General features: G+C 47.9%; 2 protein-coding genes and 1 long non-coding RNA gene across 16 annotated transcripts in view; 1 reads left to right on the top strand and 2 right to left on the bottom strand.

Moving 5' to 3' along the window:
• Positions 1 to 19,683, bottom strand: part of LOC105668686 (uncharacterized) — a 181,078-nt gene that overhangs the window by 29,356 nt on the left and 132,039 nt on the right. For 7 of the 14 annotated variants that reach the window (XR_010889502.1, XR_010889499.1, XR_010889500.1 and 4 more), the window contains one exon: positions 61 to 5,666. The exons of 2 other annotated variants lie outside the window; for them this stretch is intronic. The gene's annotated coding sequence lies outside the window, so the exon portion shown is untranslated. Of the gene's footprint in view, positions 1 to 60; positions 5,667 to 19,683 lie in introns of those variants that run through there. 5 more of the 14 variants (XR_010889498.1, XR_001100150.2, XR_010889503.1 and 2 more) reach the window with 5 other exon arrangements.
• Positions 1 to 19,683, top strand: part of LOC105668687 (uncharacterized) — a 195,054-nt gene that overhangs the window by 138,083 nt on the left and 37,288 nt on the right. The window lies entirely within an intron of this gene.
• LOC136998670 (uncharacterized) overlaps positions 4,158 to 19,683 on the bottom strand; it is a 46,992-nt gene continuing 31,466 nt past the window's right edge. Inside the window, exons 2-3 of the mRNA XM_067351746.1 lie at positions 8,502 to 8,714; positions 4,158 to 8,247 (exon numbers count right to left, since the gene is read on the bottom strand). Of these exons, the coding sequence (XP_067207847.1) occupies positions 7,963 to 8,247; positions 8,502 to 8,714 (498 nt within the window). The 3' untranslated portion in view covers positions 4,158 to 7,962. The remainder of the gene's footprint in view (positions 8,248 to 8,501; positions 8,715 to 19,683) is intronic.

Genomic DNA, 19,683 nt, shown 5'->3' with positions numbered 1-19,683 from the left:
TTTACATGAGCTCCGAGACCGGGGAATCCTGAAATTCAATTGTTGTCGACAGGTACGTACCTTAAAGTACGACCAGTGATAAATGACTCCTACGGCGTGCCTCGTCGTTACCGCCTCGTTCCGAACTTCCTCGCTCCGGCATAGTTCGTTTAACGTCACGTCGGATCTTCAAGATGGCGCAGGGGGAAACGATTTTGCGAGAGTCGTTAGCACGGCACCGAGCCACGCCTCCTTCTACGAGGTTGCTGCTGCTGTGCTGCTGCCTCCTTTTCCGTACGTACGCGTCGTGCTCCACAAAGAACGGCTGAAAGGCACTCGAGGCGAGACCAGAATTGCTGGAAAGACTCGTGAAGCAAGAAATAATCACCCTATTATCAAGAGTTTAACGAGGCTTCGCTTATTATTGAGCGTCGTCTATCTCCGGATACTGCGACTCCGGCTAATGCTGCGGGGACTGGGCTATCTGACCGAGGAATATATGAATTCATGAATTTCGCTTCCTACATTTCACCAGCTGCCTTGCTCGTGACGTCGACCCGTGCCTTGCGAGAATATCTGCCAAGTTCGCGCGCGTGCGATACACGCGAAAGTAACAAGATGTTGCTAATTGAACATCTCTTATTTACTGCCGTGTCTTCGAGTGTTTCACCCAAGCAGGTCCCGCACACACAGGTTGAGCATGAAAAATATTTAATATAATGCATATTTCCAGCGATAAATCGGCGGTGGCGTGTTTTGCAAAAGTAATGTTTATTTATGACGATATCTCAGCGATCGCCTCTCTCGCGCCAATAAAAGTTATCCGTTCGCGTGAGAAGTAAAAAACAGTTTCCTACTTGCTTTGTCATACATCACGTCACTTAATGCCGCCACTTTGTTAATTTGTGTTTTAAGCTATAATTAATGCGCGCTGAAATGTAAGACTTGCGTGAATGATAATCGTTTTTTCTGCCATAAAAACCCGCGGTTTCCGTTCCACCTCTCTGTTACCTTCCATAAAAATGTAAGTTCCGCAATCATAAATCACTCTTAATCAACTTCCGTTTTGGTACAAGAGCTCGTTAAGCGTACGCGCCGCGCATGTGCTAGAATTAATAATGCAATATTACTCGCTAACTTATTGAATCAGTCAAGAGAGCGAGAGCGAGAAAGAGAGAGAGAGAGAGATTTCACAATCGCGCGATCGTACGGGGAACCCAATCTGTTATTCATTAATTTGGGACAATCTTGATAGCGAATCGGGATACGGCGGGGATAGACACGTATCACCGCGGAATCAATTTCGTTCGATAAGTCGACGGGGGCTCGCGAAGAAATCGTACACAATTCGTACCATTCGTTACCGTGAGTAATGAAAAATGACTCCGAGCTTAGATGGAAGCAGGTCGCGTCGGAAGAGATATAGATAGGTAGGTAGGTAACTACGGGAGGATGATAGAGTGGGCCTATGCATTCGTCCGGTAAATAGCGTGATTGATCGATATTATATTCATAACAGGCAACGACTTGTCATCAATCATATCCCGTCGCGCATAACTGCGGGTCTCTGTAATATACCTGCCTGGCCGGTATAATACATTACGCCTCCAGTTCGTATTCAGTACACCGGGTGATCTAGAAACATTCTCCGTATACGTCCCGCGGAAAGCGCGCACGCTAGAAAATTAATGGCTTCAACAACGGAATGACGCATTGTAAATACGCTACACGTGTCTCATTTCTTTTTTTTTTTTTTGTTTTTTTCGTTTTTTTTTCCCCCCCTGAAACATAGTCGAGAACACGGCTCGATGTCGAGCGCGCGAAAGGGGGTGTTTGTGTAAAAAGCGGCGCGTAGTAGCAGAAAATTCCAATGAAAATATTATTTTCGATCCGGAGCCCGCGCGTAATCTTCACATGCACATACGTCACAGTTACGCTCGCGTCACGCGCTTGCGTCGTCCTGGACGCGATGGGTTGATGCGTGACAATGGGTCCGGTGCTGACACGGTAGCCTTCCCCCCCGCTGCCACTCAAAGGCCTCTCAGGTAACGCGATCCCGGCAGCCTAAATAAACAAGCTAGAATAAATAAAAGCTATTCTAAACGTCAGCTCGGTGTTTGCCTAGCTGTCACGGAAGTGGAGGGCACTCTCAGTCTCAAATGGATATCGAATCGGCCGTTTACAGCCCTCTTCTTTTGGCGTGCGATAGGCTACCATCCCGCTGATGGCGTTTGAACGATATTTTTATCGTCGCCGTTACACTCGTTAGGTCCGCAGCGCCGGGATTAAAATCGAGAAAGAGAATTCGAAATGCGCTTAGCGCGGCTCAGAGCGAAAGATCGGGAGAATAAAATGTTAAATTAGATCCCCGTCTCGATTAATATCTGTTTGTCTCGCTGACATATTGATGAATAATAAAATATGCTAATAATCGTGGTGAAATAAAAAAAAAAGCAATGACCGGTAATGATCGGGCCATCGCGAGAGCTCACTTTCGAGAATGATGATGAAGTTGGGCGGATCGAAATAAAATCCCTAATTAATGCACGGTTCGTAAAAAGGACAGGAAGCGTCGATTCTACGTTCCACGGCGATCGGGAGCAATCGCGAAAGACGTCCGAGATAAGCAGACAGGCGGCTCGGTGGAAGAAGCAAATGAAATTGACAGTCGACGTTTGTCTGCGCGCTCCTCTCGCTCGTAGTCTCTCTGTAGTCTGTCTGTCAGCATGACACCGAGCGACGCCTTCTTTATTATACATTCAATTATTAGGCGCTGCGCATGACAAGCGCTATTGCATATTTATATCTGCCAGCCGAGGCGAGCTCAGCCGGATAAGGGGGTTCCTGACAGCCCGTCACGAGCATACGTTAACATTCTTAATAACGTACCCGGTTTGTATACGTCCGACGTATATGCACGTGCGCGCGCGTGGTGTGTGTATGTGTGTGTGTGTGTGTATGTATGTATGGGCGCGCGGGGACGCATACGCATACACCCGTCGCGTCGCAGACACGAGCGTGTAAAAGCCGCACGGCAGTGGTGTAATTTCAATACACGAGGAAGCTATCAACCTTTATAACCTGTTTATTACGATAATACCGTAAATTTGCATCGCGTGTTCGCCGTAATCGCTTGCCGCGGCGGATGTCATATTACGTTAACTACAGTAGTTAAATAGGCATCCGGGGAATAGGCCCAAACCCGGCGTGCCCTGAAATTTGCGCCACTCCCCGGCATATATGGATATCGCTTTCGAGACATTTTAATGAATTCCGCTTGGAATTTTATATGGCAGCTTGTTTAGCACCTGACCGATGAAACATCTGACCGATAAATCAGCAAGGATCATATATATGCGCTCGTATATACTTGAAATTCAATCTGGGAATTATCTGGGAAAGCGGACCGTTGCGATGCAGTGTTTGAAGACCGAAATAGAAATTCATGTATGCGTTCGATTAGATCTAGCGCTCACCTGCAGCATGTTATTACAAGCGCGGACATGCTCGAGGTGTTGCAAATTTCGTAATAGATGCACCGCCGCGACTTATATTGCATATCAATTTTTGTAAAAAGACACGCTTTATTATTCATATATATATATATATGTGTGTATACTTTACGCTAAATATTATTGAAGATGTTCGCGTATACCAGATAAAATGCATGCCGATGCAGTAGCTTTTTCGTCAACAAAACGCTGAACACCGATCGTATATCAGACACCGCCCACGGCGACCGTGGCTTCATAAAAAGAACAAAAACTTTCTTATTTTCCCCGTCCATGGCCGCCTGCTTTGATATACGATACGTTTGTACCGTGTCGGCCAAAGCCTTCGAAAGCCGACCATCTACCGTAACAGCATTTTTATGCTAAACTGGTCGATGCAACTGACAAGAATTGACAGAATTCGGAAAACAGCTGACAGCCCGCCATGCAGCCACTCCTCTGTCCGCCGGCGGTAAATTTCAACCGCCTCTCTCCCTACTTTTTCTCCTGCCACAAAACGAACGTCGGTCCATTTCTACCACGTTCGCAGTCCCGCCCAGACAACCTGGAAAATTATGATTAAACAGGAGAGGGAAAAAAGACCGCGAAAGTAGGATATCCAAATCTGGAAAGTTTTGTGCAAAGCGTATAATGCGGGGAATGAAATGAATATAATATATATGTATATATGTATATATTTTAAGTTTAATATGTAAAAGAAGTATATTAAAATGCCAAGTTGTTTATATGCCGCACGTTGCTCGCGTGTTAACAATAAAATGACTCCGAAACTGCTAGGAAAGCTTTTAAAACCAGTTTTCAAGTGTACAGTTCTTGCATTTTTTATCATCGCCGCAACCGGTATTTTATGATCTTTCATTTAACATATTATTTATTCATATTGCGTGCACTCATGTCATCTTGAGGCAAATTATTGCCGTGTCATAGTGGTTATACTCGCGTTTGTACTCAACTCGATACGACCTGTAAATAATACCCGCGATCGGAAAAAACTAATTCGACTTAATCGCGCTATTACATGTCGGCGCGCAATTTGCCACGCCCAAGAGGTGTGCAAGATGCGAGTAGGATGTAACTATGACACCGGCTCATTCGCCCAACGATTAAAATAGCATTATGTCTCACGGAGGAGCTCGTGTCGCGCAATTCTATTAGCAGTTGTGCAACCCGTCTCTCTCTCGTCTGTGCAATTTGCGTGAGTTATAAATGACGGGGAAAAAATCGCACATAATTTCATCATTATCGTCATTGTTAATTACGCGCATAAAACATACCTTTTGTGCGCTTGTCTTGTCCGCGCGATAAATCCTCCATATTTACCAGCCGATACATAATGCTTGCATTAATCGTGTTTAATTGACAGAGCCATGATTTATGCACGCACGCTTGTTAACGCCTGTCCGCAGACGTCGCAGACCGTCGTCTCCAGCCTCCTCATTCAAGAGCGTATTATTAAAAGCGTATAGCGAGCGCGCGCGCTTCGCGCGATATATCGGTGGGCGAAAGAATACATTACGAGTACGCGCCTTATGACGGATACGTGTCTATATCGGGTTATCAGCGGCGTCTCAGCATCAGACTATGGCATCGTTATGGGCACGACGTTGACGGACGGCTCTCTTACGCACGGTTGACGGGAAACACAAATTGTGGGCGCAGCTGCGCCGATAGTAATCAAGAAACACGGTAGGTAGTGGAGTAGAGTAGCCAGCTAATAATTCTCTCGCTCTCGCCCTGCCTTTCGTCCCTCTCGTCAGTCCCTCTTTCTCCTTCTCTCTCTCTCCCTCCCTCCCTCTCTCTCTCTCTCTCTCTCTCTCTAGCTCGCTCTTCATGCACAAGCTTATACGCATATGCCCTAGGTTATAGACTAGGAAGAGACGCACACAGTGAACGGACAGGAGGCAGAGGAGAAGAGAGCGGGATAGGGCCGGTGGCACTTCACAGGAAAATGATGTTGATCCAGGTCGATACCTGTCATCCGCTGGCCGATCCACTGCCGAGATTGCTCCTAGCCCCCGGATTCGCCTCGCTTTACATTGATATTCGTGTGTCCCTGCCCGCCTTGTATGTATATCGGCGCACAATGAGGACCAACTGGCGTGGCTCGATTACGACGACGCAGTGCGTGCTGCGATAAAAATGTAGTCGCGCCGCTTGTTGTCAAAAATCATGGGACTGAAATGAGAAGGAAAGCGACATTCGTTAAGTAGATCAGTTATTTGCGTTTTCTTCGTTTTTACTATCAATGAATAATGGTGCGTAATTGTGAGATAATTACGCAACGCAATTGTAAGATTCAAGTGTAATTAAAGTTTGGGAAATATTTTATTGTTATCTTCGTTCCGCAAACATATTATTAGAAATTCTGTGCATGCGCAAATCACCATGCAAGATCGCCTTCGATACGATAAAAGAGCGGGGCTGGATTTACCACTTTTAAGCGGCGCGAATAACTCCGGTGAGATAATTAGTAAGATTGTATGATAGAAAATGACAGCTCGCGCGAACATTTCACAAACGCTGCCACCGTCAATCTACTTTTGCTCGCTCTAAATTGTTATCCTCTAACGGCGTGTCGAGCCAAACGGTTAATCTGCCGAACCATGCCTAATTCCATCTGACACGCTCTTTCATTTGACAGTTCGTTCTTTTTCTTCTTATTTCTTTAATACGACACCTTGTCAACGTGAAGGTAGTCTTGTGAAAGTTTTACATTAGCCGGATTTCAATATACAACCATGTAGCGTATATAAATTATCAACATAAATTGTTCAACAAAAAAAAAACCGACCTCAATAAAATATTTCTAAATTCGTTATCTCTGACCGATAACAAACGTTATAATTAGATATCATTAGATTAGATGTCGTTATCACTTCTTTATCTCATCCACATAGCACTTGTAAAGTTTCACCAGATAGAGAGAATTGTCTTGAGATGGGTGGATTTTTTTAGTGTCAACAATATATATTTTTAAATCTCTTATCGTCGTTCACAGTAGTTTACAATCTCTTCCGATAGCTGCTTTCTCATTTTCACTCTCACACTTTATCATTTATAATACATCTTATCCGAATAACTTGTTATTACATCCAGATGAAGTAATATCAATTTATGTAAATATCCTGAAGATTATTTTCCGGATATTATCGCGAAAATATTTGAAATGCATACGATATACACCTCGACGGAAGAGGTAGCATAAAAATGCCATTGATAGACATAATAGAGAGACTCGAAGATAGGGCGGAAACGTGTACGGATTAGAATGTAAATTAGCTTTGAGCGCCGTCACAATGCGACCTAATCTCGTTATGTTTAGGAAATATGATGCTGATGGAGTGCTTGTCAGTCACTTTCGGTGATAGGGAGGCGTTGCTCATTGGCTGGGGAGCGGCGGTTGAATGCGGACCAGGGGAGATATCATTATTTATGCTGTAAGTGTCCTCGGAACTCTCTCCTTTCAGCTAACACAAAAGGCAGGTTATATGAATCACGATGGCTCGACCCGAGACAGAATATTAATGAAACGTGCTCGTAAAAATTCAATGTCGATATTCGTGAAAAAAATTGACAAATTCTGCGGTGACGAAATTTTTCAAACTCGGCTAAATTGATTCCAAGTCGCGAGGGAGATTAAGATTTTCCTCTTCGCAAAATCCTTCCCCGTAAATTAGAGTCGCCGCTCCCCTTAATGCGATAACAAATGGCACAGATTTCACTCGGATATAATAAATTGTCAAACATCCAGCAATCAGCGGCGAGAGACCGGTTTCGCTTAAATCGCGCTCGCTTTAGCCGCGATAGAAAAATCCAATTTGCCCGGGTCACGGCGGGCGTACACGGTATAAAACATACCTGTCAGTGGCGCGGAAAGCGGCTTCCACAAGAGTCGGTAATGCGCGTGTCACGTGAGTGGCATAAAAGACAGGAGTGATGGAAGGCTAAATAGCAACAGTGTCGTGACATGCAACAGTGACCGAGCGGCCGACTGTCCCTGTCCGCGTGTGGAGTCACTGCGGCGCGACAAGTTGACATGTTTGCACGGAGGCCGCACGCTGATCGCGCACGAGCATTAACAAATACGCCGCTAACCCGCAGGGCAACAGGATACGTTCTACACGTGTACAGGATACGCCAAAGGGAAGTTCATCGAGGACAGGTGGCCCAGAAATCGCGGGCGACGAGGGCGACTCCGGCTTCCGCCGCATTTGTTGCCACGCGATTAAAACAGAATACGGAAACATAAGTCAGGGATTATTTGCATTTTTTTTTTTTTTTTTTATTAAAAACAGTTCGTATCTGCGACTAAGCACATGCAGACATACGTATATACACTTTGCAAATCGTTTTTTTTTTTATATATATATAAAAGTTAGCCAGCGCAGTACAGAGATTAGCCGACGAAACAATTTAAAAGAAAAAAAAAAAAAACGAGCAAGGCGTTCGCGTATAAACGTTGTCGTCGACGTTATACCGGCGCTCTACGTTCCCTCTTTACGAGCCCCCGCAGCAGCTCGCCGCCACGTATTTTCCTCTTCCGTAATGTCTCCGCGCGGGTCTTTTGTTCCCCTCGATGCGGTAGTTTCATCGTAACGTATAAAGTTTGTGTTTTCTTGCGTGGCGTATAGTTGGCTGTTCTCGCTGGCATAAAGCCGGAGAGGTCGCCAGAGGAGCTAGAGGCCGCTTTAGGACGATATACGGCCGGCTTTCCCATTTTACTGAGAGCGCTTAGAGTGAAACTCGAATTGGATATCTGGGTCGGGATATACAACTGCATTTACAAATATAGTTAGCGATGCGCGCCACATTTCGTCGAGTGATGCGGGAAACGTCGATGGTGAAAGTGTAATATAAACGGCGTTATTGCAAAAATTTCGTCTCTTTAAATAAAAAGAAGCGTGGGCGTCGTGCAACATTTTCGCAGATACGATATTAAAAATGACTGCTCCGTTCCGGCTCCAAGTGCGTAACGTCCTCGTATGAGCGATGTAATTGCTTTTACGCGACAATAGGGAATGACTTACGATTATGTTTTCCGCGAAAAGAACTCGCACAGTAAAAGAAGGCGGGGGGGCCTAGAATGGGTCGGCGCAAAGCAAAGTAGTACAATCTGCGAGACCGCCACTTGGCTGTAACAGATATACGCCGGGAAATAAATGTCTGTATAAAGGAGTTGGCAAGTTCGCCGGATGATATCAAGATGCCGCCGGCTAATACCGGCTCGCCAGTTTAGTTCGAGGGGTGAGAACGCGGCGCGTTTCGCAGGGGGATGCGCGCGCGCGCGCGCGCCCCTTTTGTCCCGCGCCTATCTCGACCGCGTCGCGATATACTCCGATATCAAAAGAATTTTGGCTTTATTGCGACGCTTTTATCCTCGGCAACGACACGCTGTATCTAATAAAGAGAAATTATATCCCGGGTCGAGACTTTTCTCCGCCCGGAATGGCCCCGGCGTCGTCTTTCATCGGCGATGCTGCTCGTGTCTTTGATAACAATGCGAAGCTCGAGTTTCTACGTACTTTGTAAGCAACGGTCGAATGATCATAAGACTCAGCGAGCACTTAAATGCTTTGCGTGTATCACAGCGTATATCCGTGGAATACAATGGCAGAAATTTCAATTCGGACTAAAGCGGACAAAAGTGGACAACTCGATCGCAATCGAGTTTCTAAAAAAAAAAATACAAATGTTCGTCATCACCAGGCGCGATCGATAACGCGATCGTTCCGCGGCCTGTCGTCGCTCGGAGATTGTCAGAATTCGTCGTGACACCGGCGCGAAGGAAACACATAAATTACCGAATAAGACAGGCGAATACTGCGCCGGAATATCACGCGTCAACTGGCTAAAGCGCTCGTCTCGGAAGCGAGGAGACAGCGACTGTCGCGTGGCCAGATGCTCTCGGCCGGTTGTGCGTCTTGTTCCATTCCGGCCGAGAGGCAGAAATGTGTCAACGTGTCCGGCGTGAAAGACGAATGTCCCACGGAGGTTCTCATTAGCAGACCGCAGCGGGGGTGTACCGGTGTCCCCTCGCGCTTTTCCCATCCTGTCCCTTTCCGCCTTTCCATGTAATTCCGCCGGCGAGGAGGATTCTCCAGGTGCTCGTGAATGTCGGAGAGATCCCGAGCTGCCCGCCCACGCTAACGCCTACCAGTTAATCTTCGTATTCATTCGTACAAAGGTCATGACTAATGACCCCCGGTATACAGGCGCACAATGAGATTTACTCCGGACGTTACGCTCGGCCGTTCGGTGTTGTGCCGATCATCGTTGCTAATTTAGCTCTTCGAAGAGCTCCGCTGCCGGCCGCAAAAGGACCGGAGAAAACCCGCGGCAAAGTTTGCTTAGAAATCTGAGAATCCATCAGAGACAAGCGGTCGACTGTCGGGCCACTTTTCGCTACGCCTCGCAGCTGTCGATAGTGCTTTACGGAATGGAAACGCGAGGACGCTAAAATATATATTCACATTCACACTGTACTTTATTACCTATATTTCTTGAAGTCCTACCAAAAAAAGGTAACGACGAGGCATGCTATTACACCGTTACTTTATGCGCGATGCAGATTGAGACACGCCTACGCCGATTTACGGCGCGAGAAACTAAAACGACTTTTGTACAAGTAACTGAACATATCTCGTGACGCGATCGATACGTCGGGTCGTGTAAGAGAATGAAATATGCAGTGTGGTGGAACACATGTAGTACCATTTTATATCATTCATCGCAGTTGCCCTTTGTGACAATACAACGGCAATGTGAGCGGGTAAAGGAACAACGCTAATGTATTATGTGACCGTATCACGTAGCCGTAAACGACCAAGTCATTAATGACGTTATTTTTTTCTCTCTCTCTCTCCCGTAACAATAACTTAACGCTTTCCCACTTACCTATTGTTCGATGCATTGTTAAACGCGCGTCAAAACTTTCACTAAAACTCGCGCGGAGAAATAAATATCCATAGACAAAAGAGCGCGCCTATCTTGGCGCGCGAAACGAAACGGAGAAACCTATTACGCTATTCCGCTCATCGGCTGCGGTGCGCCATAATGATGCGAGTCTGCGTATGAAACCGAAGCCGAGCTGGCAGATGAAACGGCAGACGTGTCTCGGCAATGGCAGGACGCGCATAGAGAACGAAAATGATCGCCCGAACTCATCTCGAGAGAAATATGTTTGCGCGGCGCTAGCTTTCGTTCGCCTAGGGTGCTCGATGGAAACACGGTCGTAAAGTGCGCCTGCCACACACGTCTTATCCCTTTCACCACCACGCTGCGGAGAGCGCCGGCCGTATATTCTCGCCATGATGGCCCGGGAAAAATTTAGAAAACGGCAATTTCACGACGATTGATCGCGACACGCGTATTTCACCTCCTAAACCGACTCTAACTCCAAGCTAACGTACGGTTATCGCCGGCTAACTACAGAGCGAGCGCATTGTCGTGTCACAGATGTACCGCGCGCGACCGATCGCGAACCCAATACGGTATTCCTGCAAAAAAAAAAAAAAAAAAGAAAGAAAAAAAATTCGCTGCATCGTAACTTCTCGCGACGAATTCCAGCATTCGCGTTTTTCCTTTTGCGTAAATCAACGATCGATCGGCTCGAACTAGTTCGCGGACGGGAACAGCTGCACCCATTCGTTCCGTCATCTCATTTTTCCGCGGACACCTCTTTTGACAGATGAAACAACATTTGAAAGTAACGCGATACGATTCGGACGCGCGCGTTCAACCTGATCGCAATCGGCGCGGCCGCAGTTCGGCGCGGAATAGATCGCAGTCATTTCTCAGCGATCGATCAGGTTGACGTGTGGCGGCGACCTTAATCGGCAGCGCGTACACGGATCGGTACACGCGTCAGGACGCGACGACGTAGTTAACGGCTTCCAGGAATGGTCTCTCACTCATCGGCCCCGACACGCACTCCACCGGCCATATCGAGGCTCCATCTGCGGCTACCGTGCCACGCCGACAGACGTTTCGCCGATCGGCAATCTCTGCCGGATTATTATGCCTGTCCACCGGCTATGATCGCCGCGGACACGCCGGTATGCCGGCCTCATTAGCTGTTCGGTGCCCGGCTTAAGCCAATGAGTAATGGGCGGCTGCACGGTGCTGCCGCCCGTGACTGCTCATATCTTTCCTCGACAGATTTACCATCCTCCTTTATTCGGTGCGCTTCTCCGGACGCTGATCTTTTAAACCGCGCGGAAGATTGACGAGTACGCGCGCTTTGTGTCTACGAACCTGTAATTTCGCGCGCGTATACCCGCGCATAATCTACTCGATCATTATCGTGCCGATAAAAAAGTGCCTTTGAATCGTTTTATCATTGCCCCGAACACGCAACGCACTTTCTCGTACTTTTGCTATCGAAAGACATTTCTCAAAATTGTAATTTCAAATCGCTCAATCGTCTCTGATTGAAAGGTTTCGCGCGCTTCTTTCTTCTCCTTGCAAAGAAATCTTTCTTCCCGAAACAACACGATGATGATACTTTTCCTCTACGTGCGTATTAGTTATTTTTATAAACATCGCGTAATCGCGTGATATATTCGCGTGATTGTCGAGAGGCGTATACCGCCGCGTATGACTGTCGCAGAGACGCGCCGGTATGCCGAACTCATTAGCCGGGCTGAAACCAATGAATAATGGTGTTCCTCCCATCGCTGCGCGTATTTTTCTACGCCGACTCTTATGGCGCTCCAAGCGTACAACAAGCTCGCGATTATTTATAATGCCAGCCATTCAAGACCGGCTTTCGTACCTTCTATCAACGGAAATAGAAGCGGGACGGCGCGCACGTCAAGGTTCTTTACGTTACCGCGACAAACAGCTGCATCAGAATTGTGCGTCGATACCGGCAGTTTATCGTTCAATCGGCAATCGCGCCTAATCGCGACTCCAACGACCACGATTTGCAGGGAATACTTGGAACGATTTACTAGAAATTATCGTTGCAATAAACCATTTCATTACGCGCGGAACGGCTGCCCCGACGCGTTTTAAACATCCATGTATTCGTTTATTTGTCCTTTCGGAATAGTATCGAGCGAAAATGGTTATACCATTTTTATTCTAGCTCGAATGGCGCGATAATCCCTAAGGATGAATATACATGCATGATATAACGGAGTCGATGGAAACTGTTCACTATGTATATGTACGAGCAAAGTGCCTCCGCCTTCTCTACGCCATTATCAAGCAGCCTGTATTTCTTTCGGAATAACGTTTACGCAATATTTTCGCTCGAGGTTATCAATTTCCAGTTCTAATTAAGGGAAAATCAACCTGAGAATCGCGACTGTCGTAAATATTTGTCGCAATTATCGCACTTTTGCGTGAATAATCGGCGTGCGAGCAGTTGCACGTATTAACGAGTGCAGCGGCGCAATAAAGAAGCGCGGTTGAGCGGTTTCAACGATTATGCCTCCGCAAATGCCTAAGCCGCGTATGTAACGCGCAAGAAACGTCTTATCACGGCGATGAAGAGGGCCGATAGTCCCGAGAAATTACTTCTTTCACATTTCATTTCGTGCCCGTTCTTCTGAGTGATGCCCGAGATACCGCCCACGCTTGCGTCTATAAGAGCCGACTGATATATCGCCTCGTTAATGTTTCGCTTCATCAGATGTTATGACTGAACATCCTTTACCCTGCCACTGGGTGGTCATTTCTGGCTGCTCTTGTTGCAGGCCCCGGCGTTATAAATTATAGCGGACGTCGCCACGCGCTCGTAAGTCGCACGTTTCGTCTTTCAGGATTATATCCAGTAAGCAGCCATCTCATCTCAACGAGATACCGCGATCGAATATTAATCCGCGGTATCATGACGACGTTACATCGGCGTGCGTTCCGTCGCCGCCGACCAGCATAAACGGCGCATAAATTACACCTAGCTTAAATCAAAAGTAAATTATGTCTCGGAGGGAAAAAGGTTGACAAAAGTACCAGCGCCCGCGGATAATAAATCTGCATATCGGCTATTTAATGTTTAAGAGCCGTCGCGTAAATTCGATTCGGAGAGTGTGTGATCATGGTTTATAAATAATCACGCGCTCGCGGAGTTTCATCGTTACGCGGAAAAATATCGCGCTCACAAAGGCGCGCCAGGTAATAAATTTCTCGCAATACTTGTCGTACTAAAATTAATGATAGACTCAAACTATCCGTGCCTCTCTGAAACAACAAATCTTCGCATGTGAGTCTTTACAGCCATTAAAATTATTTGATATATGAAGGCTGAGAAATACGGCGCCTTAATATATACGGTGTGATTAATGTTTTCACCGCCGCAATCTAATCTTTTTTTTCCCGAGGATTTAAATAACGCGCGTTGTACTTTTGTAAACATCCAAATCTCTTATTTTTTTTATACATCACTTTGTTTAGACAATGTATAAAATCCTTAAATGTAGTTCAATTCATCATACTTGATTAAATAATTCTTCGTTTTGAAAGTGTTTCAAAGTGTTAGAATCGATTTAAGCTTCGGTTACAATTTTCACGAGATAATCAACACAGACATTCCCTTCTAACGGACAAAGAAAAAGCCGGCGCGAAAATATGGAAACATTGCACGATAAAGATTATCTCACATGTCGAGCTATCGTTCCACCCATCCAATTTCCTATTCATTCCCTGAACTTGACAGTCAATCTATGCGCATTACGAAGGGATCGTCGTAGACGACGTATTCGAGGGTGAATGCCTTTCCGCACTGTACACGCACGCACGTACATACCCCCACGCTCTCACGCAAAGGGTCGTACACACGTACGCGGTCAAAGAATAGCGTGGGCCACGATCTCTGTAAAGGCGTCGCCGTTTAGATAATAACGCGCATTTTATCTCCCTCATAAAACCTAATTTATAGCCACATCCAAGTCCATAGGCGTGTACGTACGACCGTCGTGAATAGGAAGGACTCTGACAACGGCAGTGCCGTAATTTCGGGGAAAGTGCCCGTTTGGGATCCAAGTTGTTTCATAAATTTCTTTCCGAAATGATAAAGCGTATCGCTTACGAGATTATGTTGTACAGAGCTGCGTAAAAGTTTCGTCCGCGCGCGCGCGCGTCGAACGTGTCATTGAAATATTTGCATAATGTCTGCACACGATTTTAAATAATAAATTACTGTTTGTTGTAAAAGGAAAATCCAATCGATTAATACATATTTTAATTTTGTTGTTTCACACCTTGATGAATACAAAGCTGTAATAAAATATTCCAAGTCGCGCGAATCCCAAAAAATGTTACAATAAATTTCGGAAAAACAGTGGCTGACCATTGGCAGCATTGAATCAATTCACGCGTAAGAGCACTTTGCGCGGATATCATCCTATAATTAAATTCGCTTTCAAAATCGACTACAGTAGCTACGCCACTGAACAGCGATGCACACGCGGAGAGAAGCGAGAGAGAGAGAGAGAGAGAGAGAGGACGAGTCTGCGTCAGGAAAGGTCGCCGAGAGTGAATAGGACAGTAATATTATATCGGTGTTGAAACTTCCCCCTTCGGCATTTAGGTGACGAAAAATATGGGCCGTCACGTGCGCGCGCGTTCGCGATGGCTCCGGCGCAGTTACCGACGATAAACCGCGTACGTGTTTACCGTATAATCTCCGACGGGCGGCGATAAATCCGTGATTTACTCTCATTACCGCGCCTCTGAGTGTTACGACTCGTGCTTGCGATATACAGCCCGACGGGATAGTTTAATTTATTCATTATTGGCCGCCACCATTTTCTGCCGCCTGTGTCCCACTTATCGCCGATCGAAATAAGAATCGCGGCAATGCGCGCGACAATAATGAGCCGCACACTCGTTATCCGACCCAATATAATCCCGCGACTGAACGCGAATTTCATATACACTCGCGTATCTCTCCGTATTATCCCGATGGGCGGCGGGTCGGGCGAGTTTGAAAAATCGCCGCTTTGCCGGCGCGATTCAATTTTCGAGGCCCCCGATGCAGCGCATCGATGATGTCACAATATTTATTAAGCGCGATCGAAACGAAACGAATGCGTGGAAATTTTAATTTCGCCGCGGACCCTCCACGAGCCGCCGCCGCCGCCGCTTGTATGTCCGCGCTCGGCGAATTTCACCGTCACGATATTCCGCACTCTCGCGCGTTCGCAGCTTTAAATGAGAAAAATTCATGCCGGACCGACGGGGGACCGCTTTGTCAGCGAAGTGCAACGAATTTCGCGCCGGCACGTATCTCGGGAGTAACGAGCGGCGGCATATGGACATGTTTCGCGCACGAGTGTGGACGGCTGGATCGGACAAGGGATTGGCGACAGGAGTGGAAGGGTGGCGCTGTGTGCGAGGGAAGAAGGTATAAGGTAACATACATCACGTTTCCAGTTTATGGTCCGATACGCTCCTAGGAATTGGCACCCGTGCCGAGCTTTCCCGCAAATGCAAGGAACGCCGGATGGCGCGAGGGCAGGGAGATACGAGGCGTTATGGCTCTTCCTGGCTCGTAACCTCTGGTCATAAAGCTACTGCGGGCTAAAATATTGTCCGTCGCCGCGCCGCGCAGCGGTCTCCACGCCTACGCGCCTAGCCGTCGATCTATCTTAATGCTATTACCGTAATTTATTAGCGTCGTTCCCGTCCGATAAATCGATCCTCCGTGTCTGCCCGAAAACGACTTCGGCCCGGATATAAAGATCGCCCGCAATACCATTACGAATTATAATATGCGCGGCGAAAGTTCACAAAACGCACGCGCGCAGCCACATGGATCGAGAGCCGGTATTCGCGAGATGGATGCGAATAAAAATCGGAAAATGATTGTAGAAACGACGTATAAATGGAAAAGAAGAGTGAATCGGAGACCTTTTAATAAACATTTGTCGAGCGAACTTTCGCTGACTGTAGCCTTGTTAAATATGCGGCTGTTTTATTATTATTACACTTCTGCGCTGAAAACTGTGAACTCTGTAACTCGATTTAGCCTTCAACTTCATTCATCCAGATAATCGCTGTCTAATTAGACGCTCCTGCTGTCGCGTGACAGCAAAATATAACGCGACTACACAATTTGTCTGGCAGTTAATCCGATCGACGCGTCAGCGAGATCATCAATCGAATTGCGAGTATTTTAAAGAACACCGCCCCAGCGACATAAACCAAGACCCGGAGCGGAAGTGGTATTCGATATTCTGCTACCACGACGCGTCGAATAATTCAGCGGCGACGCGCGGTCCATTTCGGGATCGCGTAAATTTTCACGCCTGCCCCACCGCCCCCGAAATCCCCGCTGTTACAAAACAGTTCTCGGCGGAAACGCGGCTATCACGGCCGACGACAGCGTTTCGCGGCTGGACAAAGTGTTTCCCGAACGTCGTAAAAACAAAAGCCGGACAGTTACGACGGTGCAGCGCTCTCGAAAAATATAATCGCAATAACAAGCTCCCTCGCACAATGCGCGAGCATTAAGGCGCGACTATATTTAACGACGTGTGCTTCGAGAGCTCGCGTGCACACATGCACGACGTGCGCGCGTACGCACGCACACACACACGCGCGCACGCACATTATACGCTCGCGCGCGCAATATTATTATCTCGTGATTCATAGCGCGCATTCATAAATGTTCCCGGGCCGTATAACGGAGCGGTACACGGCGGCGTGTATCGATTAACGTCGCTTCCCGACGGGATTTACAGCCGGCGACTAAATTATTTAAAGTCTTCATTTGTAGCGCGACGGATGGACGGACACGAGCTGGCGACCACGTAGCCGGTTCTTCTTCGGCCGACGGTGTAAGCTTCTCAGTACAGTCGATAGCGAAAGTTAAACACCGTCACCGAATAAAGTCGCGTTCACACCTGTGTCTTTACATTCATTCCGAGCGCTGTCAAAGCTTGTCCACTCATTTTTCTTCAAATCTAACAGCATTCTCTTTGCAATTAATATATTCAAACATAACACGTAGCACTTTGCTAAAGCGTTCTACTATCATGATCGTAGAAAATTGCGAAATTCACAAAACGAAAGCTTATGAATTTTTCAATTTTAAAATTTTATAAAGTCAACGCGCGAAGCGTACAAATTTATAAATCCAGGTATTTCAACATTTCATCATTAAATAAAGTCGCAAATTGTGCGAGAACGCCATCATTAGGCTGCCGTATATAACTAAATAAAAAAATTTGAACGTTCGCAAAGCAGCCTGCTGTATCCCGCTTCGGCGGGTGCAACTTTTACGCGCGAGTATACACGACAGAGATCCTCGGATTGTGTTGGCGTGCCGCGGCTGCCACCGTCCACGCCACGAACGTTCAAACGCTCGAGCAAAAGCGTGCGCGACGGAGAAAGAGGGCAAGGTAGCGGGAGCAACAAGAAGGAAAAACGGGGGAGGAAGAAGAAGACGGCGGAAGGCCACGCGGGACGAGACCAAGAGAGAAGAAGCGTGTGTTCCGGGCGTCCGTGGTGGACTCGGCTGCGGACTCGTGTGTGTTCCGTGTTCCGAATGCACGGAACAAGCGCTGCTTGTCCGCGGCCACCTGAGTTATGATCGCTCTGTGCCCACCCTGCCTGCTCGCCTCGCCTGCCTCCTTGCCTGCCTCCTGCCTGCCTGCCTGCCTGCTTGCCTGCCTGCCTACCTACCTCCCGGCTCGACTGACTGCCCTCTTCTTCTTCACCCTTCTACTTTCACAGCGGCCATCTTGCCTCTGACCGAACCGGTTGGCATCTCCGACTTAAGGTAGGTACATACTAACCCGGCCGCGGGGGTTCGGATCGAGTCACTCGGCGATGTGTTTGCTGACGATGCTGAATATGAATGAACGATTTCTCATACGGGCGCGCCGCGCAAACAAATGGAAGTAACGTACGCGCGCCATTTACGCGTCGTACAATCTAATTGCGAATTTCAATGATCAAGGCGTGCGGGTGTGCCGCGCGCAGAAATAATCGTCTCCGCTTCTCCGCTTTCGAGAGCACACGGGGAATCGTTATCGCCGATACGCGCGGGGAGGGGAGGGCGCGGAGGAACGCGCGTCGTTTGTATACAGCTGCTAAAACATCCGCCCGTACGTAATAAACTTTTCCTCCGGCGAAACTCGCGCTTTAAACCAACCTGCCGTTATCTAGCCCGACACCCGGAGAAATGTGTGTAAAAACTGTAGCGCGACGGCTCGGGCAAAAAGCGCGCCCGCGCATCGCTGAACACTGTCGCGCGTGAGATATACACGGGCGATATAACGGAGGGCTGCACGCGGGGCAATATACAGCTCTTGCGCGCGTCTCAATGGCCGCGGCCGCAAGATTTATCTTTCATTAGTGCGTCGTTTGCATTGAATAGACACGTTACGGGTTAACGGGCCCCGGCTCGTTAATTGTTTGTCCCCGCTTCCCGCGCCCGCCGCCGCCGCCGCCTTTCCGCGGCGTAACGCTTTGACGACGCGCACCCCCGGCGGGGATATTACACGGGCCGCGCGGCGTATATCGGTCTTGCGGTATGCGAAAAGGTGTAAGAGAACCACGGCGGCGCGCAGCCCCGCGGCGGCGAGGCGTGGTCGTCGCAATTACCTCGATAGAGTTACAAGACTCGTTTTATGCCCCCTCGCACGAATTTATTAGACCCATTCGCGTCAGTTTAATTACGGACACGGCCCGCCGTGATTCTCCCTCTTTCCCCCGTTCCCGTTCTTCTCTTCCCTCCCCGCGGACTCCTTTTTTCCGGCGAAAGCGGAGCCGGGGCAGCGCCACCGCGCTAAGAAGCGCGTTCCTCGCGCGAGTGCGCGAGAACGGCGGCGTATAATAGCGATATATGCGAGGCGAGATACGCACACGAGTCGCCGAACACACCCGCGCGGTATCAATCGCATCCGGCGCATTTGCGCCCGAGCGTATCCTTGAAACTCAAGCGGTAATTAGTTCTACCACTAAACGCTTAACGGAATCCGAGAGGCTGCTAACTGCTTTTGCGCCTACACAGACTCGCTCTCTCCTTTCCCCCCCGACCGCTCTCCCGCCGTCTCTTTCCGTCTCCTTCGTCCCGTCTCTCTCTTTGCTCCTTTTGCAAGCGTTCGCTTCCCTCTGCCGTCTCTTCCCATCTCTCTCTCTCTCTCTCTCCCACCGCGCCACTTTCCAGCTAATTGTGAGCAATTAAGCGAAGCAAAGTCAAGGAATATTATGAAATTAATTACATCGCAAGATTGAAGCC

Source organism: Linepithema humile, chromosome 3 (assembly GCF_040581485.1).
Source record: "Linepithema humile isolate Giens D197 chromosome 3, Lhum_UNIL_v1.0, whole genome shotgun sequence".
Taxonomy (NCBI): domain Eukaryota; kingdom Metazoa; phylum Arthropoda; class Insecta; order Hymenoptera; family Formicidae; genus Linepithema; species Linepithema humile.
Note: the sequence above shows the minus strand (reverse complement) of the source record. Positions and strands in the feature narration are given on the sequence as shown.